The 19,132-nt window shown below is 44.4% G+C and overlaps 1 protein-coding gene across 1 annotated transcript; it reads left to right on the plus strand.

Annotated features, from left to right (window-relative positions):
- The first annotated feature begins 205 nt into the window (after positions 1 to 205).
- Positions 206 to 847, plus strand: LOC103636066 (EAG1a). The gene has a single exon (NM_001362520.1). It carries the CDS (start codon positions 351 to 353, stop codon positions 648 to 650), a length of 300 nt encoding a protein of 99 aa, NP_001349449.1. The 5' UTR covers positions 206 to 350; the 3' UTR covers positions 651 to 847.
- Positions 848 to 19,132: the final 18,285 nt, after the last annotated feature.

Below are 19,132 nucleotides of genomic sequence, written 5' to 3' on the forward strand. Positions count from 1 at the left end.
TCCTACAACACACTAGCTAGCTAGTCAGTCAAAGTCGATTGCACAGATTCACACGGTCACGGGCTTGGGAATGAACAATGGATGAATTTAGCCGCTGTTACTCTCGTGTTATTAATTATCTGTGTGAGGAAAACGAAGGGATACAGCCACCCACAACACAGGGGAATGAATGCATGCATTCCACTTGACCGTTCGTTCCATTCCAGCGCTTGACACTAGCTAGAACGCCATCGACCACGCTCCGCACTCTATATATAGAGGGAAGGCCTCCACTCTCCTCTGCGGGAGATACCAGTAAACGGCGACGAAGACAATCCTCTACCAAGAAGAAGACTGGTCGAGTGAGAGAGATGGACGGCGGCAAAGGCAGCGGGATTGGTGGCAATGTCGTAGGAGGAGGCGGTGATGGCAAGAGCGGCGGTGGCGCTGTCAAGGGAGGAGGCTCCAACTCCGTGGGAGGCGCAGGCTCTGGCAACTCAGGTGGCGGCGTTGCGGGGCATGGTGATGGTGCAGGGAAGTCGGGCTCCGGCGCCGACGGCATGATGAAGGCTCCCGGCGGCGGCGGCTACATCCCCCGCTCCGACTTCGAAGCCAACCCGAAGGAATTCTTCCAGGGCCTCCACCAGCAGGGAGGAGGAGGCAAAAAGTAGATCCATCGAGCTAGATGTTAGCTAGCTAGCTGCTTGTTGCATGGCAAGCTAGCGTGGGATTTGTGATCCTGAATGAATGTATGGACCGTAGTCAGTCTCCGTAGCCTTTAAATAAAATGTTAAGCTGCTCGATCGTTTCTGGGTATCATTTGCTCGCATGTTTACGATACAAGTTTATTATATATCATTATCAGGCCATTTAAAACACTTTTGGAGAAGCCTAAGGATAAATCTCTTATCCTGCTATTTAAGTGATGAGAAACCAGTGTCGTAGACTAGCACACCTGCAAGAATGTTGAGATGTGTTCCTTTAGGCAGAGATAAAAAAAGCTGTCATTAACCACATTTTATTTCCCGGTTTTGATGCTGGCCATATACATATGGAAATAATACCTTATATTTCAGTCCTGATTGATTTTCTTTTGTATAGCTCACCTTGTAATGCCTGATTCTATTTTTCAGTGATACGAAGTATCGAACAGCTACAATCCAATCTGACCCAACTACTGTTGTTTTAGTTCCATGCACAGAAAATCAATGCAGCTAATTGTTTCGAAATTATATATAATGTGTTGTTAACTGAATGATCTTGAAAGACATGTCCTGTTAACTGAGTGACCCTTTTATTCTAAAAAGCAAATGATCTGAATGATATGTGATGTTAATTGAATTGTCTTTTTTAAGTGAATGACATTTCAGTATAAGGTTCGTTTTTCTTATATAGTACTGCTACTGTTATTTAATACTATTACCGACATCATTGGAAAACTTGTTCTTTTTTCCACCTCGACCATAATTGGTGTTTATAACTGATGGCTTGTATTCACAAAAAAAAATAACTGATAGCTTTTAGAAGTTTATAAATGATTTCACCATTTGTTTTGATAATGCAGGTGTTTGAAATCACAAAAATATCTCATGGTGTAAGAAGGATAGTTCTTATTCTTATACTCATCTAGTTTCTGTGTATATGGGTCTACTGCTATTCAAGAGTGAATAATGCATAATTTCTGTATGAATCTTTATATGGGTTGATTATATGTAAGTTAAGATCGGAGTAAATGTGTGATTTTGTAAGTTGTTTTGAAAATATGGACTGATGTTTAGAATATGTGGTCAACCGGCCGGTGGCGCTGATTTGAATATTTGGTTAATCAGTGTTTGATTTTTAGTCCAAACAACAGCAGTGAGAACATGTTGCCTGAACAACAATCGTCTACTTCCAAACTGCGACAGGGGAGGGGAAAAGGGTCCCAAACAACGATAGGAGAGGGGGAAAAGCCAATTAAATCCTCATGGAGGGCTTCCCTTCCCTGGGCTATTAGCCCCATGATGCCAAATCTATACTATACTTAAAGCAACAGTTTCAACGGTCGTCGTGCGTCATTTTTTTTACAGATAACCCGTTACAGTTATTTCAAATTAACCCGCTGCACGCTTATAGATGGCTAAACGGCGGCCCAGCACGGGCCAGACGCCCACGGGCCACAACTCTGGCTCAGGCACGTCATGCCGGTCTACTGACTGTGCCGGACCAGCCCGTTAGTCTGTCGGCCCATTTGATTAAATCAGCGTAAAATGTTAAAAAACGGTGCATGTGGTTAGATAGCCTGATGGAAGAAGGGCAGGAGACACTGGGTAAAGCTATCTAACCAGTAGAACATCATGCTTAGATGTTTTTAATATTGAATATAAATTATACATGTGTATATATGTTTTTTTGTAAAATAAAAAAATATAATCGTGTCGGGTTGGACCAGCACTACGGACCGAGGCTACAGGCCAAGCACGACACGATGTTTTTGGCTCTTGCAAACATTAGGTTATTTCTGAGACCACATTGGCACAATAGACTACATGGTGTTTGAGGTTGCTGAATTGGATGGAGCAACAATGATTTATCACACTAACAGTAAAATGAAAGGTTATTTGTTGGTTTTAACCGTTAGTAATTGATACAAAACAACATAATTTATATGGAGCACATCCAATTTTTATGTGATGCCTAATTTTAGCAATCACTCCATATTTTAATCTATCTTTTTTATAAGTTTGAGTTCATGTGACTTATTTTAGAAACTTGAGCTCACAAACTTTCTCTTATTTGGTCTCTGTATGGTGGAATTATGTCATTTTATAATCTCTGTTCGTTCGGTCAGTCGTTGTGAACTTTCTTCTAATGGCTCACTTCATTGGTCGTGTTGTACCAAGACATATTGGATGGACTAAATAATAACATCAATTAGCCAAATAAAAAAATATTATACGGAGAGCGGAGACAATTAATAAAAAATCTTGAATTTTTTTTGTGGATAGTTTACATGGGTATTGTTGTAAGTTGTAAGCCGTCGCAACGCACGGGCAACCGACTTTGTTGGTTTTAAACGTTAGTAATTGCTACGGAGTAGCATAATTTATATGGAGCATATCCAGTTTTTATTGATGCCTAATTTTAGCATAAGTTTGAGTTCATGTGACTTATATTTTGATCTATCTTTTTTATAAGTTTGAATTCATGTGACTTATTTTAGAAACTTGAGCTCACAAACTTTCTCTTATTTGGTCTCTGTATGGTGGAATTATGTCATTTTATAATCTCTGTTCGTTCGGTCAGTCGTTGTGAACTTTCTTCTAATAGCTCACTTAATTGGTCGTGTTGTACCAAGACATATTGGATGGAGTAAATAGAAACATTAATTAGCCAAATCAAAAAAATATTATACGGAGAGCGGAGACTATTAATAAAAAATATTAATTTTTTGGTGGATAGTTTACATGGGTATTGTTGTAAGCCGTCGCAACGCACGGGCAACCGACTAGTGAGGCCTTAAGGGCTAGTTTGGTGACCGAAAAATTGGAGGGGATTCATGGAAAAGAAATCATCCTTATGGCCACTTCTAATTCTCTAGCTACCAAATCAGTTCTAAACTGCCCCCTCCAGCACCATCGCTTAGGGATGAAAACGGTCGAAAATGGTCGGTAAACGTTAAAATCATTTCTATTTTCATTTTTTTATCGGAAACAGTAATTTCGGGGACAAACGATATCAGTATTTCGGAAATATCGAAAATGAAAGATTGGTGCAGAAAATACACTCACTACAAGAATTCTACTGATCCCCGTCGGCCAGGGTAATTCCCGTCGGCTTTCGCTCTGGCCGACGGGAATAGACTAATTGCCGTCGGCCACAAAATAGCCGACGGGCATTACATTTATTCCCGACGGCCACATCCCAAGCCCACGGGGATTAACTAATCCCCGTCGGCCCTGTGTTCTGGCCGACGGGGATTAATCTTTTTAGAGCCCAGCCGCGGACGCGCGGGCTCATTCTTCTTCGTTCAATCAAACCGCCCCTGCCCGACCCGAGCGCCGCCGCCCCTGCCCGACCGCCGCCCTGCCGGAGCGCCGCCCTGCCGGAGGCCGCCCCCGAGCCGCCCCGCCCGAGGCCGCCGTCGAGGCCACCCCTGCCCGACGCCCGCGCGCCTAGCCGCCGTCGAGGCCGCCCCCGCCCCGCCCGATGCCGCCGTCGAGGCCGCCCCCGGCCCGCGCTGCGCCGTCGCCCCTGCCCAACGCCCGCGCGCCTAGCCACGCCGCCGCCCCGGCCCGCGCTGCGCCGCCGCCCCTGCCCGACGCCCCGCGCGCCTAGTCGCGCCGCCGCCCCTGCCCGAGCTGCGTCGCCGCTGCCCCACGCGGCCACCGCCCCCGGCCGAGCGCGCGACGCCGCCCCGACCCGCGCCCCCGCCTCAAGCGTCCCCACACCGCCCCCGGCCCACCCGAGCTGCGCCGCCCCCTAGCCCCCGTCGTCCGCCGTCTGCCCTCAACAAGTCGCCGCCGTCCACAAGCGTCGCCGTCCCCAGCCCACCGTCGTCCGCCGTCCGCCAGTGCCTCGACGCACCGGTCAACCACCAAAACCGAGGGCTCGCCATCCGGTCCGCGTTCAAGTTCGAGTCGTCGAGGTATAATCTTATTTCTAAATGTGAATTAATATGTGATTATTTTCGTCGGTTTTTTGTGGCCGACGGGAGTTATGCATTATACTTGCTAGTTTTAATATTATGTGTGGCTTGATGTTAGGTAAATATTAATTCTATTATTATAGTTGATTTAACAAATGATTTATGTTTTAATTTTCGTCGGTTTTTATGGCCGACGGGAGTTAGCTGTAATGCGATTATAATTTGTTTAATATTGTTATTTGTTAGTATGGTTTGACCTAATATTATTTGATGTATGATATTTGTTATTTATAACTTGATTTTGTAAATATGATATGATGTATTTGATGTTATTATTTAATGAAATTGATGTTATGCAAGCATTAATCAATTTGATAGATTTGATGTTATAGGTAATGAATTTGATGTTCTGCAATTATAATTTAATTTGATGGATTGGATGTTTGCAAATATTGTTAATTGATGAATATCATGTTAATTTGATGTTATTTATGTGTATATATAGTTATTTATGTATATATATAGTTTTATATACTACTTACCTATAGATGTATATATGTGTGACGTGTAGAAACATGATTGTCTCACACGCACTCTTTACTCGTACACACAGCCGCAATAATGGGTGATAGACGTGATTGGATGTATGAAGGTTTCAAGAAGGGTGGATGTCACACAAGTGAATGGTTTGCCAAGACGCAGATGTTTCTGGACCATGCAGCTGCTTTGTCACAAATAGATAATATTAGGTGTCCATGCAATAAATGTAGAAATATGACGAGCCACACCAAGAGGCAGGTCACACTACACCTGTGTTCGCATGGTTTCGTGCCAGGCTATAAGGTCTGGTATCTCCATGGTGAAGATGTTGAACGAGCAGTAGAAGTAGAAGTTGATGACGGTGAAGATGATGTTGATAGGATGGACCAGATGCTTGAGGATCTGCAGCCTAAACTGGCACCAGATCATCATGATTCACCTACACCGGAGGTTCAGAAGTTCTTCGACCTACTCAAAGCGTCAGAAGAGCCTCTTCACGGGCACACTGACGTGACCGTACTGGAATTCGTGACCCGGCTGATGTCAATCAAGTCCAAGTTTGCATTCTCAATTAATTGTTACAAGGAGCTTGTGGATTTGATTAGCGAGGTTCTTCCTACGGGTCACAAGATGCCCAAAGACATGTACCAGTCCAAGAAATTGCTTGAAGGTCTTGGTATGGAGTATGAGAAGATTGATGTTTGCCAAGACAACTGTATGCTTTTTTGGAAGGAACATGACAGAGAACAGAAATGCTTAAAATGTGGGAAGTCGAGGTACGTGGAGCTTGTAAATGAAGATGGGGAGAAGGTGGTGACAAAGGTTGCACATAAACAGCTTCGGTACATGCCTCTCACTCCTAGAGTGAAACGTTTGTTTCTCTCGAGGAAGACCGCTATGCACATGAGGTGGCATAAAGATTGTACGGACAGACAAGATGGGTTAATGGTGCACCCGTCAGATGGTGATGCATGGAAGGCTCTTGACAAATTTGATCCAGATTTTGCCAGCGATGCAAGAAACGTTCGTATCGGCTTGGCAACTGATGGTTTCACGCCGTTCAATATGACCGCTGCGTCGTATTCATGTTGGCCTGTCATTGCCATACCGTACAACCTTCCACCTGCTCTTTGCATGAAATATGAGTTTATGTTCCTATGTCTTGTTATACCTGGGCCTGAGCATCCTGGCGTACGCCTCAATGTGATGCTTCAACCACTGATTGAAGAGTTAAAGAAGCTATGGCAAGGTGTGGAAGCCTATGACTGCTTCAAGAAGCAGAAATTCAATCTTCGTGTTGCATATCTGTTCTCGGTTCATGATTTTATGGCGTATGGTATTTTCTCTGGATGGAGCGTGCATGGTAGATTGACGTGTCCTTATTGTGCTAAAGATACAGATTGTTTTCGTCTTAGTGCTGGTGGCAAGATATGTTACTTTGATTGTCATAGATGTTTTCTACCCTTGAATCACCCCTTCAGAAGGCAGAGAAAGGAATTTAGGAAGGGCACCATCGTCACGAAGGGACCGCCCAAGCGACGTAGTGGGATAGAAATTACAGAAGAGCATATGAAACTTGTCCTAGACGAGAGTGGGAAAAGGTATCAAGGTTTTGGTGAGGAGCATAACTGGACTCACATATGTGGCTTGTGGGAGCTTCCTTATGCTAAGTCATTGATTTTGATGCACAACATCGACGTCATGCATCAAGAGAGTAACTTTTGCCAAGCCCTCATAAATACATGCATGGATTTCCCTGATAAAACGAAAGACAATGACAAGGCACGCATGGACTTAGCAGTGATATGTGATCGTCCAACCCTGGTGCTTAGAGAAAACGGAGGCAAACCAAAAGCTGACTATTGTCTGAAATCTAAGCAACGGAAAGAAGTGATGAAGTGGATGAAGGATATTAAATTCCCCGATGGTTATGCCGCTGGTTTTAGAAGATCTGTGAACTTGAAGACAATGAAGATGAATGGACTGAAGAGCCATGACTTCCACATAATTATGGAGAGGCTCATGCCTGTAATGTTTCGTGGATACATTTCAGAAGCTGTGTGGAAAACGTTAGCTGAAGTTAGCTATTTCTACAGACAGTTGTGTGCTAAAGAAATCAGAAGAGATGTGATGGAACAACTGGAGAAAGAGGCACCAGTGCTTTTGTGCAAATTGGAAAAAATATTTCCACCGGGTTTCTTCAATCCTATGCAGCATCTCTTTATACATCTTCCATATGAGGCTAAGGTCGGTGGTCCTGTTCAGTATAGGTGGATGTTTCATATAGAAAGAGCTTTAAAGAAGCTTAGAGCAATGGTGGGCAATAAGGCAAGAGTTGAAGGATGTATTGCGGAACAATTTAAACTTAAGGAGGTAGCACACTTCACAAGTTGTTACTTTGCAGAAGAACATAATGTATTTGCTCGAAAGAAAAGGTACCATGATGATGAACGAGAGATGCCTCCTTGTAGTGATCTTTCGATTTTTCAGACAAACGGCAAAGCCGTTGGTCCACCCAAGGCATATCACCTCAGTATGGAAGAACGGAAGTCTGCTTTACTGTACATGTTCACGAATATGCCTGAGGTGGAGAAATACTTTGTGTAAGACTTATTTTCTTAAACTGTTCATATGTGAATTAGTTTATGTTATCAAATATCTCATGTCACACAATAATATTTGACAGCGAGTTTGATGAACAAAACATGAGGTGTCTCGGTAGGCCAACAGCGAGAGACATAGACAAATTGCGACGCGATGGTATGCATGGGCGACCTAATTTCATTATGTGGCTTCGGGACCATGTAAGTCTTAATTATGTGGGTCCGAGAGCTAATTTCAGTTAACTAATATTACAGAATTTGCTAATGCTTTGTGGCATGATTGACAGTTTGGGGAGGAAATGAATTTGAATGATGACTTACGTCAGTTATCTATTGGAAGCGTAACTGCCAAAAGCTATGGACGTTACGACGTCAATGGATATCACTTTCGTTCAAGCATTTTCGAATCAAGTCATCCTATGGCCGCCACTCAAAATAGTGGAGTCGTTACTAGGGCAACCGACATGGAAGGACACGAAGCCTGCTATTACGGGAAAATCAAAAATATAATCGAGATTACATTTGCTGGAAATAAGCCTTTAGCGCTAGTTTTCTTTGAGTGTAAATGGTATGACCCGAAGTATTATATGACCGAATTTGGGATGACACAGATCCAACCTGAGAAATTGCTTCAAGGACACGACACGTATATCCTTGCCCATCAAGCAGACCAAGTTTATTTCTCGACATATCCATGCAAAAAGTTGTTTAAATGGAGGGTTGTGTACAATGTAAATCCCCGCGAACGCCTATACACTCCTGGTGAGGACGAATATCAAATTGGTCACCTTGAGCAGGTTGATGAGGTGTTTCAAGAAGAAGAGTTGCCAACTAGTTTTCATATTGATCCTGCACCGGCATTAGATTCACTAGTTGCAGACGTTAACGACTTAACTTTTCCCGAGAGACGGAGAAGACAACCGGTTAGGAGAAAAGTTACATGGCGACCTCTGCATAGAAGAGAACAAATAGATCCTGATTTTGATGATATTTAACAAGTAAAGTTGTTTTGTTATTTTATTTGTTTATATTTTAAGTATTATGTCATTTTTGATGCACTAATGAATAATTTCTTATTTTTTATGCAGGATGCCGCCAAAATCAAAGAAGTCAGTGAAGGGCTTGTTCAAGGGCCTGGGCCTTTTTCAGGGCAGTTCTTCGAGCAGCAGCAGACGTCGAGAGCTGTTGAGCGTGGTACATGGAGATGAGGTAACATATCTTGTACAAATAAATTTGTTTACATATTTACAAATAAATCTTGAGTTGTATGTACCAGGATGAGCAGCACACTGAGGAGCAACACATTGAGGAGGAGGAGCACAATGAGGCTGAGCAGCACAATGAGGAGGTGGAGCACAATGAGGAGGTGGACCACGTGACATGGGACCAGGCCGCACAGCATCACCAGCCATGGGACCAGTGGGACCACCAGAGAGAGCAGCAACAAGCGTGGGACCAGTGGGGCCAACAGGGCGAACCGGCTGACAACCCGATGGATGATGGCTCGGGAGGCTCTTCAGCGACACGCACACGTCGCTCAAGAAAAAGCCACTCAGTAAAGCCTCGTCACGCGATAGAGCGAGAGGCTGATAGGACTTTAATCATGCCACATGGAGATCGGTGAGTGTAATATATTAACTTATCTAATATAACTATTATGTGTATTGTTAATGTTTTTGTGTACTGCAGGAATTGGGAGGACCTGTCCTTTGACGGCAAGGGACACCACACTCAAGTTAACCTTACGTTGGGTTCTCTTTGCCGCCTTCACTACCCTGGTATAGTGAAGGTGTCAAACGGTGATACCGAGGATGAGGTGCTCGTCAGTACCTGGGATGAGTACAAGTTTAAAAAGGAACGAAACCACACCGACAGACAGGGACTTGTGCGTAATGACTTTTGGGTATGAATTCTTTATTATTTTTGTTATGTTTCTTAATATTGTAAATCTATGACTTATACCATTGTATTTGTATTCTTTATGTTGTAGCTTCGATATCGGTTGCCTGACGGAGAGGATTACATGGGGCACGCTGAACGTGTCTTGCAAAACAATGCAAAGAAGCTGGTGAAGGATGCCATATACTATGCGAGAATTCAGGCTACAAACCTGTATTTTCAAAAGCATCCGGAAGAAGCGGGCCCCTTGAATAAAAAGGAAGGGTCCTCAAAGATATATTTGACTGAGGATCAATATCGTGAGGTTAGTATTCAATTTGTTTTACCCTTTATATTTATTGTTGTGATTGATATAATATGTAACATTGTGTGTGTGCAGGTGATGGTTCCATGGATGGCGCCCGTGCCTGATGCGTACTATGCTTGGTGTCGATATTGGGCTTCCGAAGGCTTCCAGAAAGCGTCAGCGCATCACAGACAATGTCGAGGAACCAATCCTAACCACAAGTTTGGCGGTGACGACATGATACGAAAAGCTAAAAGAATGGTAAGTTTGATCTTTCTATGTCGATCAACAAATAATACGATTGCTTATGAATGTTTTTTGTTTATACAGGAAGCTACGAGTGGCCAAAAGCCTAGTGACATTGAGGTGTACCAGGAGGGCCACAAAGGACCAGACCCGAACAACCCTGACCAGCTCTGCAGCCAGACAGCCACGGATCGCTTGGTGAGTTTTGGCTCAAAAGTTCAAACGTTCAAAGTATATAAATTCCTGCATTTGTAAGGTTGTGAATGATGTATAGGCGGCATATGGGGAGGAGATGGTTCGTCGCCATGGCCCTGACTATGACTGGCGCCATGAACCGGTGGATCCCTCGGTGGTGTACGCAAGTGGTGGTGGCAAAGCGCATGGACGGTAAGCTCTAACTTATGAAATTATATGGTTGACACTAAATTGATTATGCAGTAATAACATTTTTTGAATCACTTATAGATACGCACTCTTCGACGGATTCATTGACTCGTCGTCGGTGAGATCTCAGAGGACGGGTTCATCTTCCCGTAGCTCATGCTCTCGTCGACCGAACGAGCAGGAGTTGGAGATTATGAGGATGCGTGAAGAGATGAGACAACAACGCGAATTTATGGAGGCTTGCAATGCTCATAATCAAGCGATGTATCAAGTGAGTACACATAATCCGAACTCTAAATTATTATATTTCAATACAACATCTTCAGTAGTAACACATATGTGTTTAACAGTTAATGCAGCAACAGGGCATGACATCAAATTTTCCACCGCCACCACAATGGAGCCAATTTGCAAACACACCAGTTCCACCACCACAGTTCACCACCCCTCCGACACATATACCTGCACCTGGAGATAGGGTACGTTTGATAACTCTCCATTAATTTATACATTTGTATACTTTTTGATATTTCCATTTAACGTGTTGATATTTGCTAACTTGCATAGGTTACGCCTAAAGCGGGTGGCAGTGGGTCTGATCCAGCAGCAGGGACTGGATTTGTTGACTCGCTCTTCGCGTTCCCTCCTCCTGGTGGTGAAGGCGGCAGCGGTCAAAGCTCTAACCACCCAAGTGGTGGTTATCTCTAAACACTTAAACTCGTGCTCGTTATGTTTTTAACTCTTGGACGTTATGTTTGTGTAAACACTCTCGTATCTGAAATGTTTGTGATGTGTGAATTATATCAATGTGTTTGTGATGTGTGATGTCAATGCGTTTGTGATTTATATGTTTATGTGATACGTTTTGTCATATGTTTGTGATATATATGTTTTGTGTATGTTATGTGTGCAATTGTGGAGAAATATCTAATTTGGTGTTGCTGTTGCAGAAATATAGGTTAACTCCCGTCGGCCCAGTTAATTCCCGTCGGTTTGACCATAGCCGATGGGAATTGACTATTAACTCCCGTCGGCCCAGTTAATTCCCGTCGGCTGACCTGGCCGACGGGAATTAATTAGTAACTCCCGTCGGCCAGGTCAGCCGACGGGGATTAATTAGGTACTCCCGTCGGTTGTGGTGGCCGACGGGAATTAGCCCTTATTCCTGTCGGCTCGATATTGGCCGACGGGGATTACGTATTCCCGTCGGCGGCCGACGGGAATAACCTTATCCCCGACAAGGGACGCCTGGCGGCTGACAACCGACGGGAATAAGCCCTAAACCGACGGGAATTACGTATTCCCGTCGGTTTAGTGCTTATTCCCGTCGGTTCCTGGCCGACGGGAATTAACTGTTTTCCTGTAGTGACTGGTAACTGTCGAAATCTAAAATATGATCGGTAAACATATCAATATAAAAACTATCTCGATATAAGAAATTCATAATATAATAAAACTACCAAAGATAACAAGTTCACAATTCACAATACACATATATATAGTTTGTATATTTGGAGCCCTGGGCTTTCAAATAGCTAGGGGGAAGCCCTGACCCAACGGTATCTTTCGGTTTAGCCGCACCAGCTCAAGCACACCAGTCCTCGGGGCGTCTATGGCCCTGTTTGTTTCAGCTTTTTCTAGCTTCTGGCCACCAGAAGCTGCTACAGACTGCCAAACGCCTAGCTTTTCAGCCCACTTCTATGAAAATCAATTTAGTCAAAACTGTCTAAAATCAACGTGAACACAGAATTGGTCGAGTCGTTGCGATAGTAGGAAACCATCACTTTCTACATCCTATCTCTTTTATCTTGCTCCGCATATAATCTCCATGATACTCAAATTCTCTCTATAGTCAGATTCTCTCCACAACCAGATTCTCAAAAAATCTCCTCAGAAATAGAACCAAACATGCCCTATAAAATCTACCTGAGATCACCACGAATTAGACTTTCAGAGCTGGCAGCGGTTGCGCGATGGTGGAACATGCGGGTGGGCGGCGTTGGCTGACAGGCGGACAAAGATGGCATGGGCGGGCGGATCCGATGCGTCCGGGCGCAGCGATGGCCAATGTGTGGACGTTCGGTCAGGCGGGTCCACCACAAACGGGCGCGACGCTTGCCACACAACTGGGCGGGTCTAGCAATGACAGAAGGGCTCCACGGACGAGAAGTCTGTGTTGGGTGAATGGACGTGGAATTGGTGGTCCACCGCAAATGGATGGTCGACGAGGACCATCAATCGGGGCATCATCGTCGTTGAGATCTGGCCCGTCACAAGCAACGCACCTGAGGTGGGAGCGGTTGTGGCAGCGCGACAAATCCTGAGGGCACGTGCGCGACGCGCGGTCCCCTGGGATGCGCACAACGACGACACATTTGAGTAGGAGCGGCGATGGCGGAATTCCCTTGGCGCGAGTGGCCTCCCCTAGGCACGAGCGGCGGTGGATCCCAGTCTCCGAGAGGCGCGTGCGCCGACAACGGCTCCACTAGGTGCGAGCGACGACCCTGTTTTTATGCTATTTTGTATGCATATTTATGCCAACTTCAATAGGTGTTTACGACATATATTTCAGTTCATGGCTCTCCTTTCATCTATTGTCTCTTAATGATATTTTTATTCACGTTTTACGCAAACATTTATTGATTTTATGCATTATCTTGTTACCTAACTCAATGGGTATATGGGGTTTCTACAATTTACACCATATATATAAGATATTTACTTCATACACATTTACACAATGAAATAAAAATTCACAAAAAGGTAACTGCTCCCGGAAAAGAAGGTAATTTGTCATAATTCCATAAAATTTCGCGTATGGAGTCCCTTAATTTTATGGTGTTCATTACTGCCATAAAAAAAAATAAATTCCCTAATAAACTCACCTTATTAAATCACCTAGTCAACTCATCTAATCAAATCCCTTGATTTATGGGGGGACGCATGGACATGGGGTTGATGATTCGGAGTAAACCAACATTTTACGTTGTATCAACACTATTTTTATGCTCAAACTTAGGGATTTTTATGATCATGAATATAACATATCATTGTTATCAACATCTCTCATGTTGGCTCGGTATTTACACTCATAGCTGAGGGTTTTTACGTTCAAAACTAAAGGTTTTTATGCTCAAATCTATAGATGTGTTCACTAGTGTACCGCATGCCAGATTTTTACGCCTACCATAAAAACACCCCAATTTCCATAGGGTTGTTGATTGGGTCTATATTAGGACTTTTTCATCAATTATGATGTTCAGTGTCAACATTTATGCTACTTTTTAAAACGATTTACGCTTTGCGCGATATCTACCAGTCATTTTTTGCGTGCATATAGTGTGAACAAAAATGTCATTCAAAATTTGCGTGCATGCAATGGAAACTCCCACACCTGCCATAATTTTTTGGATTTACATAAATATAGAAATCGCATGCATGTGCACCGTAAAAATAGGAACTCGTGGGACGGGACGCGTGGCCCATGCAAGCATGCATTGGAACCCTGGTTGGACACAGTACAGAGGGTATGACTAGGGCTTCCTGTCACTATTTTGAAGCCTAGGCCAAACGTGATATTCGGTTGAGCTGGACCAGGTCTAGGCGTCTATAAAAAGACCCTTAAACCCTAGGTATTAGGGTTTCGGGGGCCTGGCGGCGGTTGCAACTGCGTGAGGTGCAAGCAGGGCGAGTGACGGCCGGACGTCGACGACGACTCCCGGTGGCGCGAGACGCGAGCAGTGTTGTGAGGTGCGAGCGGCGGACCTAGACGACGTCGGTGAGCGGCAACCCCAGGCGATGTCGGCGAGTGGCGGCTCGAGACGCGAGAGGCGGTGGCCACGTCTGTCCTAGGCGCGAGCGGTTGCGGGGACCACGACCTAGCGGTGGTGACGACCTTCCGAGGCGCGAGCGGTGATGGCTGCGGTAACCGTCCGTGGTGGCATCCGAAAAGAACAATCTCCTCCGATGTGGCGCATCAGAGGGCGTCCTCCTTCGATGACCACGTTTGACTCGATGGCCTCTGAGGCGTCCTTTGATCTGGCAGCCTTGGGATCGTCCTCCGGTGACGAACTATCTGATTCATGTTTATGCCATCGGTGATTATGTTTTATGCCTGCTACATAAACTATTTATGCATTCCAGTGATGATTTTTACGATGATGAATAGGATTTTTACGTCTGCCATAAAACTGTCCCTAATTCCCGCAAGGGCGGTTAGTTGAACCGATATTAGGTTTTTTTTCAATTATGCTACATGCAATTTTGTATAATAATTTATGCTCTGTGTGAATCATGTCATCCTATTTTTTGCATGCGTGCAGTGGAAACAAAAATATCATTCAAAATTTGCGCGCATGCATTAGAAACTCACATGATTTGCCATAATTTTTGGATCTGCATAAAAATAGAAACCACATGCATTTGACTCCGATAATTTTTGGATTTACCATAAAATTAGGATCATGAATACAACACACCAGAGTTATCAACCTCTTTCACATGGCTCGGTATTTATGCACATAACTGAGGGGGTTTATGCTCAAAACATAAGGTTTTTACACTCGAATCTGAAGATGTGTCTACCAGTGTACCACGTGGTAGTTTTTATGGAGCGTTTCGTATTGCATAAATACTAATACAGTGTAGCACAATTAGTATCAGTATATATCATAAACTAGTTGTAATGAGCCTAGCTGCATTGCTGTTAGAGCGATCCTATATTTATGGACGAAATGCAACATTTAAAATAAGTTGTTTCCATGCATGTCAATCAATATTCTTTCATCGCATATTCATGTCATCCTAAATTTATGCGCATGCAGTAGGAAACAAATTTTTACGTAATATACCGAATTGCATAAATAACTACACCGTGTAGCATAATTAGTATCAGCTAATATCCTAAATTGATCTTAATGAGCATAGTTGCATGACTGTTGGATAAATCCTACATTTATGGAATCATCCAATTTTTACGCGCATGCAATGGAAATGAAAATGTCATCTAAAATTTGTGTAGATGGCAATAAAAACTCACACGATCTGTCATAATTATCGGATCGACCATAAAAATAGGATATGCATGCAGGCACCAGTGCATGTGGACGTGGTCCAGTGGCTCGGCGGGATTTTTATGCTATCTCTGTGAACTATTTACGCTAGTTCTCTGGACTATTCGCTATTTGCGCAATAAAAACAAAACCGCAATTTATGGCTTGCGTCCCATACAGGGGGTTGGTTGTTGGACCGAGAGTTTGACTGACACATGTGGGAGAGGTTGACCTGGTGCATGGGCGGGGGACGCACCTAACAGCCTCGCGTGGGGTGTAGGTGGGCGCGCCGGTGCGGTCTAGCCAGGTCGGCATTGTTTGGCCAGTGCTTCATCTAACATTTGGAAGCCCAAGGCTCCCAATATACCTTCCCAATATATATAGGGCAGATCTATTCATCACCCTAGGTGATGGACCCCTAGACCACCCTAGCGCGCCCATGCGTAGCTCTGCCCGCCGCACAGCTCCCCACGCCCCCTCAGCAAGCCGACCCAGCCAGCCTATCCAACTGGCCGACCAAGCCGCCCCCACGTTCGCCTAAAATAACTTAATGTTTTTGAATGACTAAATGTAGCCTAAAAATGACGTAATATTTTTGGATGACTAAATGTAGCCTAAAATGACTTAAATGTTAACTAGACTTTGGAATGACTTAAAGTTAAATACAATGACTTAAATGTTGTTTGTACGCGAGAATGACTTAATATTTTATGGAATCACTGAACCAATAACATAAGAAATGTCTGAGAAACCTAGAAAAAATGGTTGAAACAATACTAACTTAATGTTTTCTAAAAAATGATTTAATATTTATGTTACCTAAACATTAGAATGACTTAAATATTGTCTAGACGCTAGAATGCCTTAATATTTTCTGTAATGACTGAACTAATAACATAAGAAACGTTTGAGAAAACCGACAAAAATGGCTGAAAACAATAAATAACTTGAAATTTTCTAAAAAATGACTATATGTTTACTAGAATGACTTAATGTTGATTTGAATGACTATACATAGCGTATGTATATAATCTATATCTCTACTACTCTATATGTTTGTAGCGTGGGCGTCCACCACGGCTTCACCACGCCTCCGCCTCGACAAGCGCCCTCTCCCACCATGGCAATCTCCCTCGGCAAGCGCTCCCCTCTCCTCCGCGGCAATCTCGACGAGCCCTCAGCCACCATTCATGGCACCTTCCATTCTCGCTTCTAGAAACCCCGCCTGTCATTCTCGCTTCTAGAAACCCCGCCCGCCAATCTCGGGCGCCCTCGCTCGCTCACTCCGCGGGGCCCCCAAGCTCTCCCTCCCCCGCGCACCGCGTCCACGCCGATCCACTTTCCATCGAGTTCTAGGCCCCCACGGCAATCTGCCTCTCCCTGATTGGCGCCATCCCAAGCCCGCCCCAGCCACCATTCTCGCTTCGGGGCGACGCGCCGATCCACTTTCCATTGAGTTCCAGAAACCCCGCCCACCAATACCCTGTTCCCCCGAGCGGTGGACGACCTCCGCCGCCTAGCACCGGCGTCACCGGCCTCTGTCGGGAGCCTGCGCCGCGCCTTGTCCGCGGGCGGCGTCTGCACCGTTGTGGAGGTCGCCATGACTCGGCTCGAGGACGAGTTCCGCCACATGCTGTTGGCGCGCGTGCTCGACCTCGAGATCGAGGCGCTCGCCGGTCTCAGCTCGCTTTCGATGGCCAACGACCGGAGTAACTCTGACGCCACAGAAGCGGCCGCTGGGGAGGAAGACGACGGCTCCGTGTCGTCCTCCGTCGACGGGCGCAGCAGCTACCGCTCCCTGCAGAGCATCCGCGAGATTGACCTCTTCCCCGTGGACGCAATCTCCGACCTCCATACAAAAGTCCGGTCTGCTCATGCATGTCACCCATCACCGATAATGAGATCTGACATTATTTTGTTTCTGAAGGAAGGATCACGGTTGAAAGTAGACTATGACGTGACCTAGGACTGTGAAGGTTTCTTTCACATCTCTCAATATGAGCCAGCTCGTAACAATTTAGAGGAGAGGGATTCATCAGCATTGGTTAATGTCCAGAGGAAACATCAAAGTTCACGAATTGAATCAGATTATAGGAAGAGATTCAGGGTAAGTTAACATATCAAAGCTTCGAATTGTCTACTGTTTTAAGTGGTGTGGGCAATCTTCATTAGATTATTCGTGTGAATGGTACTATGGTAGCTGCCATTTTTTTGTGGATTAACTTTTGATGGTTCTACTGAAATACTCTATACAGATCCTCTCCCACCAGTCCACCACATCATTGTTGCATGCATCTCCTACTCACTGCTCCTCCCTCGCAACCTTGCCGGCGACCTTACCGGCGATGTGTGCGCATGCCGGAGAGCAAGGAGGAGTGCAAGGCCTCACGACGCGGCGCCAGGTGAGGGCTACTCATGTGCGTCACCCATTGCTGGTAAGTCCTCATTGCTCCTCCCTTCTCAAGTCTCTGCTACGCGTGTGCATTAGTTGTAGGGAATACATGATGTTAAGTATGTACTGATTTTCTGATGCAACCTCAATAGATTTGTAAGTTTTGGCTATCTTCTAAGAGGTACATAGAATTAGTGACAGGATGGACTACTTCCTATCTGATGTCTCATGTAAGCTGGGACCTGGGAGCATGAAAATGTTGGTGCATGATACCAGCAATGTCTTTTTTTTTTGCTTATGTCATCTTGTTTGAACCAAAACAAAATACATTAGGTAACACGATCCTATGATGTCGGGTCATGCTCAAGAGAATGGTGCTGTCGCTGAAATTTTGCATTAATTTATCATGTTCAGCTCCTTGTGCCTAGATACGAGAGATGGTTAACTGAAACTAGATATTTTACCATGTTCATCTCCTGATGTCTGGATACAAGGTGGTTAACTGAAACAAGATGGAATGTGTTTGCAAGGGACACCAACAAGGTTACTGTCATGTACATACATATTGATTAACGAGCATGACACGAACCTCTTTGTTGAATGTGATTTTGACGTAAGAACTTTTAGTTCATGTGGTTTCAAACCTATTTATATGATATATAACAATTGTAGCAAAACACGGACAACTAGCTAGTATATATTTATAACATTTGACACTTTAATATCCCCTTCCTGTCACTTCTATAGCATTTGTCTAGTGTTGCTCATTCAAAACTTCTCGGTCGACTTCATGGTCTTATTTTTTGTTCTGGTAAAATTCCGATAAAAATCAGTAAATTCCGATTAAAATCGGTAACCGAACAAAACGATCGTAAAAATGATACACTGATTTCGATACTGATTTCGTTTCCTAATAATATTGTTACCCGTGAATCCGATCGAGAAAAATCGAAAACGGTTTTCGAAATTCTAAGAAATTCCGAAACTGTTTTCATCATACCTTTGCCTGTCTCTCCAATGGATTCTGGAGTGGCGGCATCGCCTATCAGAGTAGAATTTCTTCCCCAAGAACAACCAACCGCTGAACCAACAGCAGAATGAGGGCTTTTCCCTTCCAAAGGTGAA

The sequence above is a fragment of the Zea mays genome, chromosome 8 (assembly GCF_902167145.1).
Source record: "Zea mays cultivar B73 chromosome 8, Zm-B73-REFERENCE-NAM-5.0, whole genome shotgun sequence".
NCBI lineage: Eukaryota > Viridiplantae > Streptophyta > Magnoliopsida > Poales > Poaceae > Zea > Zea mays.

Excerpts from the sequence above, each read along its gene's own strand:
- LOC103636066 (NM_001362520.1), top strand. The coding sequence starts at position 351 with ATGGACGGCGGCAAAGGCAGCGGGATTGGTGGCAATGTCGTAGGAGGA.